This window comes from Dipodomys spectabilis, unplaced genomic scaffold, assembly GCF_019054845.1.
Source record: "Dipodomys spectabilis isolate Male_0828 unplaced genomic scaffold, ASM1905484v1 ptg000021l, whole genome shotgun sequence".
Lineage (NCBI taxonomy): Eukaryota > Metazoa > Chordata > Mammalia > Rodentia > Heteromyidae > Dipodomys > Dipodomys spectabilis.
The window spans coordinates 8,575,748-8,594,459 of NW_024870698.1; the positions used below are offsets into that span (position 1 = coordinate 8,575,748).

An 18,712-nucleotide genomic window follows, 5' to 3' on the forward strand; every position below is an offset into this window, starting at 1 on the left:
GACAGAGGCTCCATCCTTATGCTCTTACTCTCTAGCCCTGTTGGGATGCAGGAAGAAGGCCCTCAGCAGATACTGACACTTGATGTTGAACTTGCCACTTCTACTGCTGTGAGAAAAGAACTCCTTTTATACAGAATATCTTGATATTCTATTGTAGTCAGATGCCAGTGGCTCACTCTTATAATCCTAGCAACTCGGGAGGCTGAGATGTGGAGGATCAGGATTCAAGGCCAGCCTGGGCAGAAACATTCGCTAGATATCCTGAAAAACTGCTTATTCTTTTCTCCATCTAAATTCTTCTCCCCAAACGTAAAGATTTTGCTCACAAAACCTCCCCCAACATGAAAAAACTGTCTCCCTTCTGGAAATCAATATGAATCATTTGGCAATTAAACTTGTCTTGTGACTTCTCTTCACGTGCTTAATGTTGCTTCCATAAATAGTCTATAGGCAACTGGAGCCTAATGCTTTACATACAGCAGGTGCAAAGTAAGATGTGTGAATGTGCTCTGAAGACCGGATGGATGCCTGCCTTGATGACACACAGCACTCCATAGAAAACAGCAGCCGGGCACCACCACTGTCATCAGCCTCCAGACACCAAAGGGAAATCGAGGACCACAGCGAAGTCATCTCACAGTTTTAAGGAAATATTTATATACCCCAGAACACTCAGCTATGAAGACTTCGAAAGCCTTCTTGGGAAGGCAGCAAGAACTGGCTTGATTTATTTTTCTCTTTAGAAAAAAAAGGAAATGTGATCAACCCCAAGCATCAGGGGAAAGCTGTGTAGTATCTAATATACAAGAACAAACAAAACGCCTCTTCCAGTTTTGTTGCAGGAAAATCACAAATCAATAAAGAAAGCTGATGAGAAAAATAAAGTAACCAGAAAAGAAGATGAAAAAAAAAAAACGTACGCTGGCTTTGGGTACAGGAATAAATGGATTTGTCTTCAATTATAACAACAGATTTGCCATCATCCATAAAATCTGTGTTATGGGAGTTTGGAACAGTCAGTTTTTACTTATAAAGCAGATAAAGATCCTCCAACCTACTAGGGTTTACCATTATTACAAGTGCATTTAATGCCAAATACAAGTACTTGTTTCAACTAACACACACACACACATACACACACACGTGTGCGCACGCACACACATACACACACACACATACAAAGCAATCCAACCATTTTTCAGCTGAATGAAGCCAATAAATTTCCTTTAAAAAAAAAAAAAGTCCTGGCTCTGATCATCTGATCACACAATGTAACATGGCTGATGCAGTCTTCACATCAATCCCTTTCACATCTATCTCCCTAGGGGAAAAGGGCCTAGATTTGCTCAGATAATTGTGTCTCAAGAGCAGCTAGATTATTTACTCATTCACGCCGTAGTCGAAAGAAGCACTTTAAAAGTTAATTAAATGGGATGAGATTCTGATGATTGAAACTTCTGTCTATAAAAGTTTGATTTAGCCAAGTGCAGTGCTGTAAAGAGGCGTCATTTACTGCAAAATTGCTGGCAAATTTGGTTACTTTCTGGCTCTATAGCTGTTGCTTAAGTGGAAAGGAAAACGCCACCATGATTTGAGATGAAGCGTGCTGATAGATACCTGGCCTCCATGGAAAGATATGTCCAGGAGAAACCACTCCTTCAGAGGTAAGGTGAATTTGGTTTTGACAGCCAGGTCTTCTCCTTTGACAAGGTGCATCTGAATATGCAAATAACCTAAAAAGAACATGACAGGTCATGAAAATGAAGAACAAAAATGAGCACCTCTTAGAAGTAAACAGCTACGTCTTTACAATTGTCCTAAGAAGCTTGAATACTATGTTCTGTTTTCCCTTTAAACAAACAAAAAGCAAAAGCTGGGTGTGGTGATGTATACCTGTAATTCAGCACTCAAGAGTCTGAGGCAGAAAGAAGTACTGCAAGTTCTTTAAATTCTTTTTTTTTTTTTAAAGTTTATTATAAAGGTGATGTGCTGAGGGGTACAGTTACTTAAGTTAGGTAATGAGCACATTTCTTTTTGAACAATATGGAGTGCAAGTTCTTGATCAGTCTGGACCAACTAGCAAGACCCAATCCTTTAAAACCCACAAGCAAAAACAAAAACAAAAACAACAAAAGTAAAAATGCATTTATAAACAACACATTTATTTTAAGCTTCTAGGAAAAAAAACATAAAGGTTTCATTTGAAGCTCACATTTGGTTCCCTGTGGTCTTTATTTTGCATAAAAAACAACCCATCTCTGTTTTTTCCAAATCAAAAGAAAACAAAGAGACTTGGCAAACAATCCCAAGCCCAAGAGCCATCTAGATTTTCTCAATTTATATTCTCAAACTGTCCTTGTCTTAACTCCATAACCTTTTTTGTAACCTCTTTTTACTGTGTCTTCCCAAACTAATTAACTTGTTTTTTGTTGTTGTTGTTGTTTTGTTTTTGTATGCCAGCCCTAAGGCTTAAACTCTGAACTCTGCCCTTTCATTTAGCTTTTACACTCACTGCTGGTATTCTACCACTTGAGCCACACCTCCACCTCCAGCTTCTTGCTGGTTAATTGAAGATTTGTCTGTCCAGGCTGGCTTCAAACTGAAATCTTCAGATCTCAGCCTCCTGAGTTACTAGGATTACAGCTAGGGGCCACTGACAGTTGGCTGAATTTGGATTTTATAGAAGGACTTCATTTTTCTTGCCCAGTCTAATTTTATTGGATTTCATATTTAAGTAACTGGTATGATTGACATACAGTCTGGAGCTGGTGGCTCATGCCTGTAATCCAGCAACAAAAGGCTGAGATCAGAGGATCCCAGTTCATAGCCAGCCTTGGCAAGGAAGTCTGTGAGACTGATCCTCAATTAAGCTCCCAAAATGCTGCAAGTGGAGTTGTGGCTCAAGTGGTAGAGCATTAGCCTTGAGCAAAAATGCTCAGGGACAGTGCCGAGACCCTGAGTTCAAGCCTCAGGACCAGTACACACACACACACACACACACACACACACACACACACACACACACACACACACACACACACACACACACACACACACACACACACACACACACACACACACACACACACACACACACACACACACAGAGTAAACAATACAATTTATGTACTTACTATCCTACATTGACAAAATCCTCCTTGTTCTAGACAGATGCATCTGCTAACAGACAGCGGATAAGAAAATGACAGTATCACTTTAAAGGTTCTGTTTACACTCACCCTCTTCAGTAAGGAATATGGAAGGAGTGCCATACATCTCATCAGCATCCACAAAGTACAGAATCCCACAGAGATTGGCCTTGCAATAATGGAGTAAATAAAGCCACAACGAAACAGTAAACCTGAAGGAGTGAGGGAAAAAAAATAATCTGTAGATTTATATCATCCAAGAATGGGTAATTACAGTTAACAATGGCCAACTAAATTGCTTTCTTTGCCTTAGTGTTCATCGTGGGAGATCCGCTTGCAAAGCCTGATATTTTGAGACAAAAGTAGCAGTCCTCATAACTACAGACACAGGACTTAAGCTTCATCAGACGAGGCCAGTAGACATTCTAACTCTTCCTTGCCTCCTGGAGTATCTCACGTGCTTGCCATTTGAATTCTTGATTAAGGCTAATAAAGCCCAGACATCAAATAAAAATATGGATTTTAATAAGAGGTGGTTTGATAAGAAGCTCTTCTAATATGTATGATTAAGAGAAAAAACACAATTAGAGATTCTTAGGCAATTTTGTTTCTTTCAAAGATAAAAGCCCTAAGGTAGAACAATGTAATAATCTGCAAATAGCTTCCCTACAGGATAACTGGACCTACAGAAACATCTTAGTACTTGCTTCAGGTTGTTCAGTCTTGGGTGTCTGGCTAGCCAAGATGGGGCTATTTCAATTGCAAACACACATCTGTGATTTGTGGAGCTACTTAACTAGTACATGCTTAGCCAAGCTATGTGTGATCCATCAAGTGACTCAGAAAATACTTGAACACTTGTTTTAGGCCACACATTACACCATGGCCAGTAATTCAAAGATAAAGAGCTGGGAATGGATTCCTTTTCCATAGGAAACACACAAATCAAGGTCAAAGGCAAGCAGAATCAAGGTCAAAAAATACATCAAGTTCTCTCCATTTTCCTCTGGAGCCAATTCAGTTTGGAATAAAGTATCAGTAGCTCTGGGGTTCTTTGGGGATATATCCAAACAAGTCCTTTAGAATATTCTTGGCTTTATAATGCAGCCTCAAAATCAGGGACACGATATGCAAACAGATGGTGTCCCAAAGCTCCCTCCTGACCCGCCCAGCTGAGCAAGCTCATGACGACAAGTTATTACAAGGAAGCTTAGCAAGAACATACGCTCAGTAAAGTGAGTCAAGATCTTCCTGCAGCCGGCAGCATGGAAGAATTAAATCACTTTGCTAAATCCATCTGATCTGAGGTGAATCAGGAACCATATTCGGCATTTCCAATTCAGCAGAAGGCAAAAATAGATATATGTGGATTTTGCCCAAATCAATGGATGGAGATGGGAAGCTGGGAGATTTCTAGCAGCTCATCCAGTCTTCCAGAACAGAACAGGCAAAACCAAGGCCACCGTCTGTGCTGGCTTGGGCCAGCTACCCTGGAAACCTTCTAAGGTCTCTACATGGGGAACCCCTTGACCTGCTCACTTCATTCCAGGGACTGAAATATAAAGGCAAATGGAGGGCTTCCAACCCTACGTTCCAGGTCCACAGGTCTCTCTGCACATTTGTGCTGAATATTAGATCTGAACATTTGAACAAAGCACCTGGCCAAGCTGTGTCCTTTTAAGCAGTTCTTCCGCTAGCCAGCTTGGACTCAGATAAAAGAGCCCTGCCACATGGCACTGGAATCCTGCTACTCAGGAGGCTGAGGCCTGAGGATCTCAGTTCCAAATGAGCCTGAGAAGGAAAGTCCCTGAGATTCTTATGTTCAAATAACCACCAAAAACCTGAACGTGAAGGTGTAGATCAAATGGTAGAGTGCCAGCCTTGAGCAAAAAAGAGGTAGCGCTCAGGCTCTCAGCCCAAGCCTCAATACCAGCACACACACACACACACACACACACACACACACACACACACCAAACCCAAGGAAACAATTCCCATCAAACCAGCCCCCCAGAGTCGCCCACCCTTACACGGGGTAGTCTGTCCGCTGGCATCGGGTGGCCTCCAGCTCTCGGTTCTGAAACCTCAGAAGCTTCTTCACGATGCCTGTGTTTTCTCCACTGGAGGCATAGGGAAAGGCAAGGAGGGTAGCCTCATCTGCAAACAGCAAAGGAGTCAGCATCCATTAGCTCTAGGAAAACATCCCTCTCCAAATCACGCTCCCTGGGCCCCTCTGCCCAGCTGCTATCAAGCATATAAATGTAATCGCCTAGAAATTCAAGCAAATGTTCATGGTACACTAAATACAAGCCAGGAGCAATGCCATACAAGCCTATTCTCTCTCATTTTTCTAACAACCCTATGAGTCTGGATTCTATTATTAGCCCTGTTCTACAGATGGAATGTCCAAGGTTAAGTTCACAAAGTTTAACAGTGGCAAAGTCAAATTTCAGGTCTCAAACTCAGGTTTCTATTTATTTGGGGGTTAAAAAACAACAACCACAGGGCTGGGAAGGTGACTCAGTGGTAGAGCGCTTGCCTTGCATGCCTGAGGCCCTGGGTTCAATTCCTCAGCACCACATAAGCAAAAAGAAAAAAGCCAGAAGTGGCACTGTGGCTCAAGTGGTAGAGCGCTAGCCTTGAGCTGAGGAGCTGAACCAGCCCCCCAGATCCGCCCCCCCCCCCAAAAAAAAACAAGAAACAACAACAACAACAAAAAATGTTTTTTTTTTTTGGGTCCGGTAGTGGGGCCTGAACTCGGGCCTGGGCGCTGTCTCTCAGCTCTTCAGCTCAAGGCTAGCGCTCTACCACTTGAGCCACAGCGCCACTTCCGGCTTTTTTTCTTTTTGCTTATGTGGTGCTAAGGAATCGAACCCAGGGCCTCGAGCACGCAAGGCAAGTGCTCTACCACTGAGCCACCTTCCCAGCCCCCCAAAAATGTTTTTTAACCAGGTGCTGGTGGTTCATACCTGTCATCCTAGGTACTCAGGAAGCTGAGATCTGAGGATCCCAGTTCAAAGCCAGCCAGGGCAGGAATTTTAACCATCAGAAAGTGGGAAATGGAGCTGTGGCTCAAGTGGTAGAGCACTAGTCTTGAGCAAAAAAGCTAAGAACAATACTGAGGCAAGCTAGTACTGGTGAGCGTGCTCACGCACGTGCACACGCGTGCACAGGCATGCATGCGCGCACGTGCACACACACACACACACACACACACACACACACATAATGGTTTATATGCCAAGCAAGTGCTCTACCACAGAGCTACATCCCAAGCATTGTTTTAGTTTAGTTTTGGTGCGAAGTTTCCAGAAACACTGAGCACATTGCCCTACATAAAAGGGACTAACAACTACTCTTACAGCAGGTTCACAATCCTGGGAGATTTCTGTGGTTCTAGAAAACACAGGGATGCCTAACTATTATCACACAAGGAAAACTGAATTCTTTCAGTTCCGTATTCAATACTTATTTCCATGAATAAGGCTAAGTATACATTTTCTTTTTTCCTTATTTCCCCCACCAAAGAAAAAGGATTCTGTGGCTCCTGCCTGTAACCCTACCTATTCAGGAGACTGTGATCTAAGGATCATGGTTCAGAGCCAGCTTGGGCAGGAAAGTCCATGATACTCTTATCTCCAATTAGCCACCAGAAAACTAGAAATAGCATTTGGGCTCAAAGTGGTATAGCACTAGTCTTGAGCAAAAGAGCTTAGGGACAGAGTCCAGGCTTGAGTTCCAGCCCCAAGCTACATGACTGACAAAAAAACAAAAAATAAAACAAAAAACAAAAAAAAAAAACACGTATACTTTTCTCTTTCTTAAAATGTTTCTTGAGGCCAGGTGCTGGTGGCTCATGTCTATAATCCTAGCTACTCAGGAAAGTTAGATCTGAGGATCGTGGTTTAAAGCTAACCTGGGCAGAAGAGTTCATGAGACTCTTATCTCCAATTAGCCACCAAAAAAAGAGCAATACTCATTTTAAAAAGTTGAAAAAACAATGTTTCTGTGTTTAACCATCCATAATTAATTGATGGAAGCATCCATTTTTTCTGAGCTTCACAAAGAAGAGTTAGCTCCTGTGAGAGTTACCAAACATCAATATTGGCACAAATTATGAGGCCCTCTGCTTGGGGCACTAGCCATTCTAGCTCTCATTTCCCAAAAGGAAACAAGAAATTTTACTAAGTAGAGCAGTACCTTTGGTTTAATATAATTTGGAAATTGTAAGAGCAGTTTGGAGAATCTCAGGCCCTTGTGTATATATTTAATAAGATTAAATAAGCCAGTGTTCCCTCAGTGCCTATAAATGTTCTTAAAGATGTATATGAAGACCCAAAAGGGTAGAATAATCAGTTCCAACAGAAACACTTAGCAATTTTTTTATTTGAGCTCACTTGGGCACACTGGACTTGCTGGTATGTTTTGATGGTGGAGATGGGATTAATGCAAAGGTGTCATTGGAATCTGAGGGAGAGATTTCCCAGAAAGGGTGACAATCAGTTCAACATTGGTTTGCCTTCCACCATGCTGAATGAAGCAGAAGAGACCAGACGGGCATGTTAGACCCCAGAAGGAATTCTGAGAGTGATGGTTATCTAAAATAACTTTACAAAAACATTTCTTTACTACCCAACAAAGCTAAAGTAAGGATCATTTTCTTGTAAAATCTGTAGTTTCAATAATCTAATTTCAGACTTCTGTGGTAGTCTCCCTAGGTATAATATTGTCTGCTATAATCAGAAGTTCTGAATGCCATTTTGGAACGGGACTTTTTAATTCATCTAGCCCAACATAACATTTAGATTATTGTCTAGTAGCTGATTACAACTGCTAAGAAGGCTATAGAGATATTCCTTAATGGTGGGGCTACCGTCCAATAAATGGGAGTGGTAAAACTTAAGTATCAAATACAAATTTCATACACTTAGCCTACCAAATGTCATAGCTTAACCTGTCCTAACTTACTTCAAATATGCTCAGCGCTGGATGTGATGGTTCAAGCTTGTAATAATTTCAGCTTTTTGGGAAGCAGAGATCAGGATATCATGGCTGAGGCCAGCCAGAGCATAGGTTTATAAGACTCCATCTCTAGCAATGGCTTGGTGGAGTGGCTCAAGTAGTAGAACATCAAGCATGAAGCTCTCAGTTCAAACTCTATAAAAACTCCAATAAAAAAAGAAGTCTCACAACATGTACACTTGCCTACCATTGGGCAAAGCCTATATTATGATAAAATATTGAATGTCATATAATTTCTTGAATACAATCCTCAAAGTGAACTGCCAAGGCCCTACTGTCCAAGCTAACCCCACCTTCAGGTTAGAGCTGTGGGGCTTCTTTCTTTGGCACTAAGTATAGCACTCTCATAAAACTAATTGTAGATCCCAATCCTTCCTGCTTGCTAACTACTCTGTGTGTGTATGTGTGTGTGTGTGTGTGTGTGTGTGTGTGTGTGTGCGTGCGTGCGCGCGCACGTGTGCTGGGCCTGGGGTTTGAACTTAGGGCCTAGGTGCTATCTCTGAGCTTTTGTGCTCAAGGTTAATGCTTTATCACCTGAGCCACAGCTCCACTTCTGGCTTTCTGATGGTTAATTGGAGTTAAGAGTATCCAGGATTTTCTTGTCCAGGGTTGTCTTTGAGCTGTGATGCTCAAATCTGAGCCTCCTGTGTAACTAGGATTACAGGAATGAGCCACAGGCTCCAGCTTGCTAACCACTTTTAATCTCATTCCTGGTGGGGGGAACCCCGAGGCCCATTTTCTAGGTTAGCCAAGGGATTCAAAACCTTGTCTGGGGAAGGTCCTTTCACCATGTGACACAGACTTAGTCAGACTGAACTTCAAACTGAGCCCAGAATGAAGCTGAGCCCAACCTTCATCTTGCGTGTGGAGAAGTTAGCCAGACTCCCTGGGAGGAATCACTGTGTCTAAGTCTGTGATTGCAACCTGGGGGCAGAGAAAGTACAGTCTTTCAACTTGAGAAGTGCAGCCCAAAAGCCCAGGTAACTCGATAATGCTCTCCAAACACAGGACATTAAAAAGGCAGTAGCGAACGGATGTTTTATTGCCTTTAAAGCCAAAGCTTGAGACTAAAGATTCTAGCAAAGGTGATTTAAGTCACAACTTCCCCCAAGAAGAATATGAGCTGGGGATGTGGAAGTCTATGGAATACTGAGAATGAAATAAATCCCACTCCTAGTAATTTATCCTCCAAATACACTTACATGTCTGTAGAAAGACACATGTGCAGGGATGTTCAACGAAGCCTAGTTGAAAGAAAAAAAGACTAGAAATGACCTGCATAACTATCCATAGAAGATGGGTTAAATAAATTATAGACTGTCAGGCAATGGAATGCTAAAGATTGGTTGAAAAAGAACGAGGTCATGCATTGGTACTGATAAAGAAAGATCTCTACTGTATTGCTAATGAGCACAGGCAGGAGTTGCTAGAATTCTCTCATTTGCTCATGCAGACAAGCTAAACTTAATGCTTCTATGTGCAGAGAATATTTCTGGAAGGAGACACAAGAAACTCTTGTACCAAGTTTGCTTCTGGGAATAGGACCAGAAGACTGGGGTGGGCAGAGAGTATTCTTTCTTCTAAACCTTTTACACTATTTGAATTTTTTTTTATAGCAGCAACATGCATTACTTTGGCAGCTAAGGAAGAAGAGAACAAAAGCCTCAAACATCTCTGCACAGGTAGAGAGAAGAAATCAGCCATGATCCACAGTCTCCCACTCGAGATTCTGAATCTCTTCAGCACGGCCCAATTGGCTTCAAAGAGGCAAAGTCCAGTGGGTGAAGGAGACGGATGATTCACATAGATAAAAATTCAACTTAAAAAAAAAAGTATTCCTTCTAATTTAGAACCTGAGTTAGGATTGTATTAGCATATTGCACAGAGGCGGCCTAACAGCATCGAAAGAAGGAAGAACTAGTTAAATAAATTCCCTGAATCTTGCTTTTCCCCCTCGTTAAAGATGGGATGAAAATAATACTGTCTTTCCCCTGGGACTATCAGGAGGATTAAATGAGACAATGTGCATGGAAAAAGTGTTTTGAAAATTGGAAAGGGCAATGCAGATACTAGGCACTAATTAGTGTTATTACTGAAAAATTCAGACTGCCGTGATTAACGGGGGAGAAAAAGAATTAGGTCTGTATGGTGTTGTTTTTTTTTTTAAGTACCAAATATATAGCTTATAATTAGAAGAAGGATCGTCGCCTTGTTGGCTTGAACAGGCTGCTGCATAACCTTTTATTTTTTACAAAGACAAGTCAAGCCTGACTCTAACATTTGACTTAACTTTGAATTATTTGGTTATAAGGGGAATGTGTTACAAGGAGATCATACTTCTGATCCATTGAGCTGATGATCACAATGAACTTTTAGGGGGAAAGAAGGAAACTGTCAGGTTTCTTAACTAAAGAAGCAAGACAGGAGAAATGTTCATAAAGGCTGGCATGAGGAGAGATTTTTTTAATCACCCTTGGCTTGGTGCTTAACAGCATGGTCCTAACTTGAAATGTCTATCTCACACCTGAGATTCTGCTTTTGGACTCAAATATGTCCACATTCCATTCTATGGCAGATATTTATAACTAAATGACATGGTTCTCCAACCAAGAGAGACTCAGCCCCAGAACCTGTCAATCAACACACTGTGTGCTCTGGGTAGCCCCTCCCATCAGCCCTAGGAAGCACACACAGTAAAGCCTGTCTGCCATCTGTATATCAAGGGAGGCAGGTGAGTCATTAGTCCCCAGTCAGGCTGTGGTGGCTCATGCTTTCCCTTCTGCCTGGATGTCCTTCACTCTATTCTTTTGATGGTGAAAGCTATAGTCACAGTTTGGATATCTGTCCAAATGTCACCTCTGTAAAGAAGCCTAGCAAAGCACTTAATATATAAAGACATCTCAGAAACTGTCAACCGTGAATGTTTTTAAGTAAACAAATAGAGAAACAGCTTCATGATCTCATCCCTCAGGGTGGCCATGGACAAGTCATGATGTCTGCACAAGTCCCTTCCCTCTTCTGCCCTGCAGAAAAGTCCCATTCTCACGAGAAGTGCTTCACACAGCGCCTGGCACACAAGGAGGCCTTACCAGGCCAAGCAGCTACAACCCTTGGGAACTGCTCACCTCCCGGGAACCACCATCATCCCTGAGCTTCCAAATCTGAGTCTAGAAATTGGAACCTAGTAGAGGGGTTCAGTCAGCCTTTGTTTCATGGAAGTGAATTTGAAACTTATCATGAGAGGTTCCCACAGAGGGCTCTGTGAAGCCAAGGAGTTTATTTCTGATTGTGGAAATAAAATTAAGTAGGGATAGGAATGTGGCTTAATGATAGAGTACTTGTCTGGCATACACGGAGCCCTGGGTTCGATTCATCAGTACCATATAAACAGAAAAAGCCAGAAGTGGCACTGTGGCTGAAGGCCTTGAGCAAAAGAAGCTTAGGGACAGTGCCTAAGCCCTGAGATCAAGCCCCAGAACTGGCAAAAAAAAAAAAAAGTATATATACACACACATATTCACATATATAGACACATGCATATCTATATTCAGAGTGGGGGTAGAAATTGACCTGGCTATGGAAGGACTAGCATGATTGTGCCAGGAAGACAAGGAAGGTGGAAATGGGCTGAGGTTGGTGCAGGGCATTGGGGCTAGGGTAGAGCAGTGGGAGGGGCTATGAGAACCACAGACTCCGCCCACTAAGATGGATCCAGGTGGGTATGCAAAAGAGAATGGATGACTAGGAGTCTGCCATCTTAACCAGTGCCCCTTGGGGGTGACCCCCTGGGAAGTTATGAGAGGGTACACTGCTGTTCCTTACCTCCCCATGCTCCTCAGTGCCACAATACAGCAACTGGGGACACCACAGGATGTTGTTCCCAGGACTCAAAGCAAGGGGCCCTGGCCTTCTCCAGTGGGACTTCTAATATGGGAACCATCCAACAGGCAAACTGGCAAGAATGGTCACTTAACTATAATGCCTGTTGGTGATGAGGCTGTAGAGAAAACTAAAGGTGCGGGGAGGTGAAGGCTGGGTGCTAGGGCAGAATTGCTAGGGAGGAGGAGGCTTTGTCTTAGGGGGTTATGGCGTGCAGGGCCCTACCTTGGACCAAGTGTCCAGAGAAGCTGGCATTTGAGCAGCAGTATGAAGCAGACAAGAAGGGAGCCACACAGAGATCTTACAGAAGGGGACAGAGACAGACCCCAAAGGGGACAAGGATAAAGCTGGGGACCACTTGCAGGCAGTGGTTGGAGTCTTGCAGGTGACTTAGACCAGGATGAGGCAAGGAGAGCTTGAACACGTGATATATATGAGCTGAAGCTGTCCCTCACAGCACCTGCTGAGTCTTAGCATAGGGTGTGGCAGAAAAAGTCCAAAAGTCCCAGACTGGGGAGACTGGTGGGGGGCAGGGGGAGGACTAGGGGGGTGATTTCTTTTCTTCCACTGGGAGTTCATGCATGAGTCAGGCACACGGGACTTGTGTGGGACAACAGATTCTGCCTGATCCCTCCCTCAAGGAAGCAGACAACAATAGAGCCACAGGCGTTGCCTGCCTAACTACCTAAGAGGCCCACACCCTGCATGCAGTAGGGAAAGGGGCACTGGAGGGGCATTGCTGAGCCTGGCACACACATATCTGAAAGGGTGCTGACTTCTGATTTGGGCTAAGTTTGCTCTCAGGGACAGATTAAAGTCTGCTTCAGTGGCCTGGCCGGGTCCTAGTGAAGGAGCTATACACCCTCCACACAACCCTCACCCAGGAGAGCAGAAGCCAGACTGGTGGCTGAGGCACAACATTCATGCTGCAGCACCAAGCAGAGATGCTGCAGTTCAGAGGCAGGGCCACGGCAAGACCTCAGGCGCATGACACAGAAACACCCCCAAGCCCTCAGAATTGAGGGCTGCAGATGGTGACGAGGAGCAGATGTGGCCAGTGGCCCCAAAGCTCAGTTCTGTGCCTTACCATGCTTTCTCCTGTTGTGACTTGACTCTCTGGTTGAGAGTGGGGTAAAGAGGACAGAGGGCAGTCACACGGAGGACCGAGGTCAGGGTCACCTGCCACAGAGCTGCTGCTCTGTCTCTGCAATTTGTCTTATTGTGTGTGAGGGGGCAGGAGGGAGTATGAGGGCTTGAACTCAGGACCTGGGCACTGTGCCTTAGCTTTTTCAGTTAAGGCTGGCACTCTACTATTTGAGCCACACTTGCATTTCTGACTATTCGCTGGTTAATTGGCGATAAGAGTCTCACAGACTTTCCCTGCTTGGGCTGGCCTTGAACTGTGATCCTGAGATCTCAGCCTCCTGAGGAACTGGGACTACAGGTGTGAGTCATCAGAGCTCAGCTTTTAAGGAGAAAAAGAGGAAATGTTCCCTTATTCTGGTCAACAAAACATGGTTGGAACAGAGCTGGTTTTGAGAGGGCTTGGATCTCTCTACATCATTTTCAGCCACTTTAACTCTTAGCAAAGGTTTTCCTCTGCATTCTGATTTGATTACGTTAGTTCTCACACCAAGACTAATGCTCCAAGAAAGGTGGGGAGAAAAAAAAATCCCACTGTGCCATTCCTGAAAACTGTAAGCCCTGAAAAGGAACAACAAAAGAATGAAAAGGACATTTCACATTTTCAGGGCATGTTCAGGTGCCTTAAGAACGGAGCCGGTTCATAAATGATTTCATTTGGAAACTTCCAGCTTGCAATCCAGCCATTCTTCAATGAGAAATATGTGATTTGCCAAACATGAAATGGAATCATTAAGGCCTGACAAAGTCAGAGGCGAAGCAAAAACTGTGGCTGCGTGTGCCCCGCGTTCCTTCTGCTCAACAAATTAAGAATCCCTGTGGAAGGCATTCCAGACAGATGTGAGCATGGGGCTCTGCCTGGAGGAGGGCCGCACATCGGTCATGCAAATGCACGCAGCTCAACTTATTTCAGACATCTAATTACCCTCCCTACTCTACCTAGGACACATGCATACACATAGGGGCGAGAGTCTGCCTCATTCTATGGATCTCTGTATCAAAGTACCACCAGGATGCAGGATGAAGCTGAACAGAATGCACACATCCGTACATGCACACAGAAATGAGTGTGAAAAGCAGAGGAACCTGAGTTCTGCCTGTAGTCTAGTTAACAGGACTCCATCAGCGCTAGTTATCTGCCTTTGCTGTTGTACTAGAGTTACAGAGAAATGTAACAGGACGTCCATCTAGGAGGTGACCTACTGGAAGGGGAGAAGGGGGGACTCTGAGGGCTGATGAAGATCAAAGGGCATCACACACATTTATTTCTCTATATATGAAGATATTATAATGAAACTCACCAAATGCTGTTTGACAAAGGAGGGAGGAGGGAAGGAAGCAAAGGGAACCTGTGAAGATCATGAATTTGCCCAAAGGGCATTATGTGACCTACAAATGTATGTTAATTCAGAAAAAATTTAATTAAAAAAAAAACTGGCTGGATGTTGGTGGCACATGCCTGTAGTTCTGGCTACTCTGGATCTGAGCGGAGACCTAAGGATCACAGTTCGAGGCTAACCTGTGCAGAAAGTCCGTGAGACTCTTATCTCCAATTCACCACCCAACAGCCAGAAGTGTGGTTGGCCCAAGTGGCAGAGCACTACCCTTGAATGGAAAAGCTAAGCGACAACCCAAACAAAGCTCTGGGGAATTCTCTCAGGCGGTGCTAATAGGAAGCATACCAGATCTTGGCCGAGGGCTTGAGTGTCAGCCTGGCTTCACTTCTTGGTACAGGTGGGGGGTAGAACTGGCAGGAACTCAGCACCCCCACAGCCAGGTGACTCCTGGGACCTGCAGGTCTTCAGACCCAATTCTAAGTAGCACCAGAGATCTCTAGTCCCCACACAGAAGGGTCCGAGGTCTCCTGTGCTGTACTGTGGGGGCTCTGCCAGGTGAGTGTGAGGATATCATGCAGAATATAGACTCTGTCACCACTATCACTACATCTTAATGAGTGCTGACATAAATCCCCTCCATGTTCTCTGAGGGGATTGTGTTCCCATTTTACAAATACAGAAAACTGAGTCATGCAAAGAGTTCTATCGTTACATAGAAGCAGACCAAGGCAGGAGTTAGCATTCTGAACTCCAACCTCCCTGTGTAACAGAAGGATTCCTTCAGGGCTGTATTTCCACTGGGATAAAACATTCTTTGGAAAAAGAAAAAAAAAACCAGCTGAAACTTGCGGGGTAGGGGAGGCCAGAGCCAGGAGGAAGAGCTCCCAGCCTTTGTTCCTGGGAGCATTCATGTTCTTAGCCAGCAATTCAGCTCTGAACTTCTCAAAACCTCCCTGTCTTCATCTCCTCTCCTCATCTTCCTCCTCTCTTCCCCCTTTTTCTTTTCTCCTCTTGTCCCCAAAGTCCAAATGCACCCCCTACATTTGCATTCGCAACCCCACTGCTAATTGAAGAACCTTCTCCTGCCATCTATAAAGACACATGGATAGGATTCCTAGCAAAGCCAATGACCTACCATTCTCCACAGGACACTGGGGAATCCTGTTCACCCAAAGGTTCCAAAGATAGCCCATGTTCCACTCCAGGCACACCTGGTGGTCTTTAAAGGGGCGCTGGAAAGGGGGGATGGAATGCAGCAGCGTGTAATTCTTGGCCACTGCATGGAGCAAGTGTTCCTCCCATTTAACATTCAAGTCTCCACCGTGGTGTTGGTGCGTAATCCAGCCCCGTAGTATCACCGCGGAGACAGAAATGGAGTTCCGGATGAAGTAGTCATCTCTGTACACCATAATGCTTGGAAATTTCACGCGCACTATCTGTGTCCTGCTGGTGTGAAGATGCTTCTCGTTCTTCCACCGTTTTTTGTACACGGGGATGCTACTTCTGAACTCGGAGGAAACCACGGCTTCCAGATGGACAACGCAAGGCTGCGAGCATAAATATTCCACCGAGACCTCAGACACGTTGCGCACGCTTCCTTCAAAGGCAGTAAAAGAAATAAAGTCTTTGTAAGTCGTGCTCTGCTCGGCTTTGGGCATCACCCAGGTAGTCAGGGAAGTCTGCCTACCCAAAGATGGAACAACATTCTGGAAAGGTGAAGAAAAAAACAAAAGCAAGATACAGAAAGTTAAAAAAAATCATGATCTTACGAAGTGGAGGGAAGGTGTGGTTCAAGTGGTAGAGCGCCAGCCTTAACTGGAAAAAGACAAATGAGAATGTGAGGTTATGAGTTCAATTTCTAGTACTGGCACAAGTACGTGCACGTGCACGCGCACACATGGATCATCATATTAATAGATGTGTGAATCATTATTTTTCCTGGATAAATTGACAGAAGCAATGAATGTGAAGCAATGTATTACTAAACATTTGGAGAAACCCAACACATACACACACACACACACACACACACACACACACACACACACACACACACACACACACACACACACACACACTGAACTCTCTCCCCAGGCTCAGTAACATCTGTTGATCAAATGTGACTTTCAAAGTTCCTCGCAGTGATTCCAGAGCAATCCGGCAGCAGAGAAAGCTGCTTTGCAGGGAACAGAAGACACCCAGCTTCAGACATTTGCAAACTACTGTCCTGACTCCAAATGGTGGCCAGACACTACCAACTCGAATGGTTTTAGAAACCTATTGAAGATGCCAACCTGGCCCTCTTATGCCCTGCAAATGCAGGGCCAGAACAAGCCTACAAGATGGATGGGCCAGCAGGGGGTCTCCACTGCTCCAGGTCACCCGCCGGCACTTCTGGATCAGGAGCTAGGCTGTCTGATCTTTTCACCATGAATGATGCTACCTGTGCCAAGAGAGATTTGTAGCTATGTGTTCACTTTGTTGCTTCGTTCAATGACAAGGGCTCTCACTGTGGGCATTTCTTCCTGAAGAAATCCAGGAAGCTTGGCTATGAAATCAAGGTGTTGTTTAGAGTATGAGGTTCTGAAATGTGTGTGGCTAAGAGTTCTTGTGAACGTGGCTGTGGTTCACGTATTCAAAACACAACAGTGTAAAGGTCACCTTGGACCACTTCACATCTATTAGTATAGCTTCTATACCAAGAAAGAAAAACAGAAAATAAGCATTGATGGGGTTGTAGGGAAGTTGGAACCCCCATGCATGGTTGGTGGGAACTTAAAATGTAGTAGTTGCAATGGAAAACAGTATGGAAGTTTCTCGAAAACAGATAAATAAACAGGGTGCTAGTGGCTCATGCCTGTAATCCTAACTCCTTAGGAGGCTGAGATCTGAGGATTGAGGTTCAAAGCCAGCACAGGCATGAAAGTCTATAGACTCTAATCTCCAATTAACCAGGAAAAAAAAATCAAAACAAAAACAGAAGTAGAATTATGGCTCAAGTGGTAGAGTGCCAGTCTTGAGTGAAAAAGTTATGGAACAGGGCCCAGGACCTGAGTTCAAGCCCCAATACCAGCACAAAACCAGCAAGAAAACAGGTATTATAGGATCTAATCCAGCAACTCCACTTCTGTGTGTATACATACAAAAAAATTAAAAACAAGCACTTGAACAAATATTTATATTCCTAATCGCTAAAAGCAACTCAAGTATCTATCAATGGGGTAATCAAAAGTAGGAAGGAAATGAGGGAGGGAAGAGGGAGGGAGAATGGGAAGGAAGGAGGGCAGAAGGTGATGTAGGCAGACTTTTCATGGCAGCACTATTTGTCACAACAGGAGATGGGAAGTTTAAATGTCCATCAAAGGAGGTCTCATTAAATAAATTGCAACAGATCTGTCCTCGGAGTACTATACTACTATGAAAAGAGGAGCAACTTCATGTGCAACTAATGGAATGGTATTTAAAGGGTATGGGGTGGGGTGAGGCTACTGTTGTTCTTAGTAGGTTTAGAATATGATATGGATCACACGTACATACATGGTTTTTAAAAATATTCTTGAAGGCTAGAAGTGTAGCTGAGCTGGTAGAATGCCTCTGAAAGGCTCCACGTTCCGTCCTTAGTGCCATCCCCACAAAGAAAAACCCACTTGATACACAAGGGCAGGTATTGCTCCCAGGGACCACAGATAAGGAGGAGGTAGGTGACTGACCAGGAGACAGTAAGAGGGAGAGAGCTGTGTGTTATCCGCTCTCATTTCTCTTTCCATTTCAAACCACATGAATATTCAAAAAGGGTGGAGGGCAATCCTACTAAAAGGTGCACATGGGAAATGCAGTTTCTGGAAAAGGCAGAAGAGAGAAGGGGTGGCTATTCCTTTCCATCCATCCTGAAGATTTTATGGGAATAAATATATGTAAATAGTACGAGCCAAAACTGTCCACCCCCACTTAATTGTTTCATGCTCTCATTTATACTGCCAAATTACAGGGAGAAAACAAATACAAAAATAATCTTATAATTAGAAGTAGAGCATGCATTAGAGTGCACAGGCCCTCGCAGGTGCCCCGCCTGCCCCTTCTCAGGGGATGAGGAAGTGACAACCCACAAGTGTCTCCCATATGGCTCACCTTGGGGGGGGGGGGAGAAGGGACAGCAGGAAGGGGCAGCGGGGGAGGAGGGAG

The 18,712-nt window shown here is 44.1% G+C and overlaps 1 protein-coding gene across 2 annotated transcripts in view; it reads right to left on the minus strand.

Moving 5' to 3' along the window:
- Sel1l3 (SEL1L family member 3) overlaps window positions 1–18,712 on the minus strand; it is a 113,805-nt gene that overhangs the window by 85,181 nt on the left and 9,912 nt on the right. For both annotated transcript variants that reach the window (XM_042674814.1, XM_042674815.1), the window contains exons 2-5: window positions 15,666–16,236; window positions 5,180–5,306; window positions 3,240–3,361; window positions 1,618–1,733 (exon numbers count right to left, since the gene is read on the minus strand). In XM_042674814.1, coding sequence (XP_042530748.1) covers window positions 1,618–1,733; window positions 3,240–3,361; window positions 5,180–5,306; window positions 15,666–16,236 — 936 coding nt within the window. The remainder of the gene's footprint in view (window positions 1–1,617; window positions 1,734–3,239; window positions 3,362–5,179; window positions 5,307–15,665; window positions 16,237–18,712) is intronic.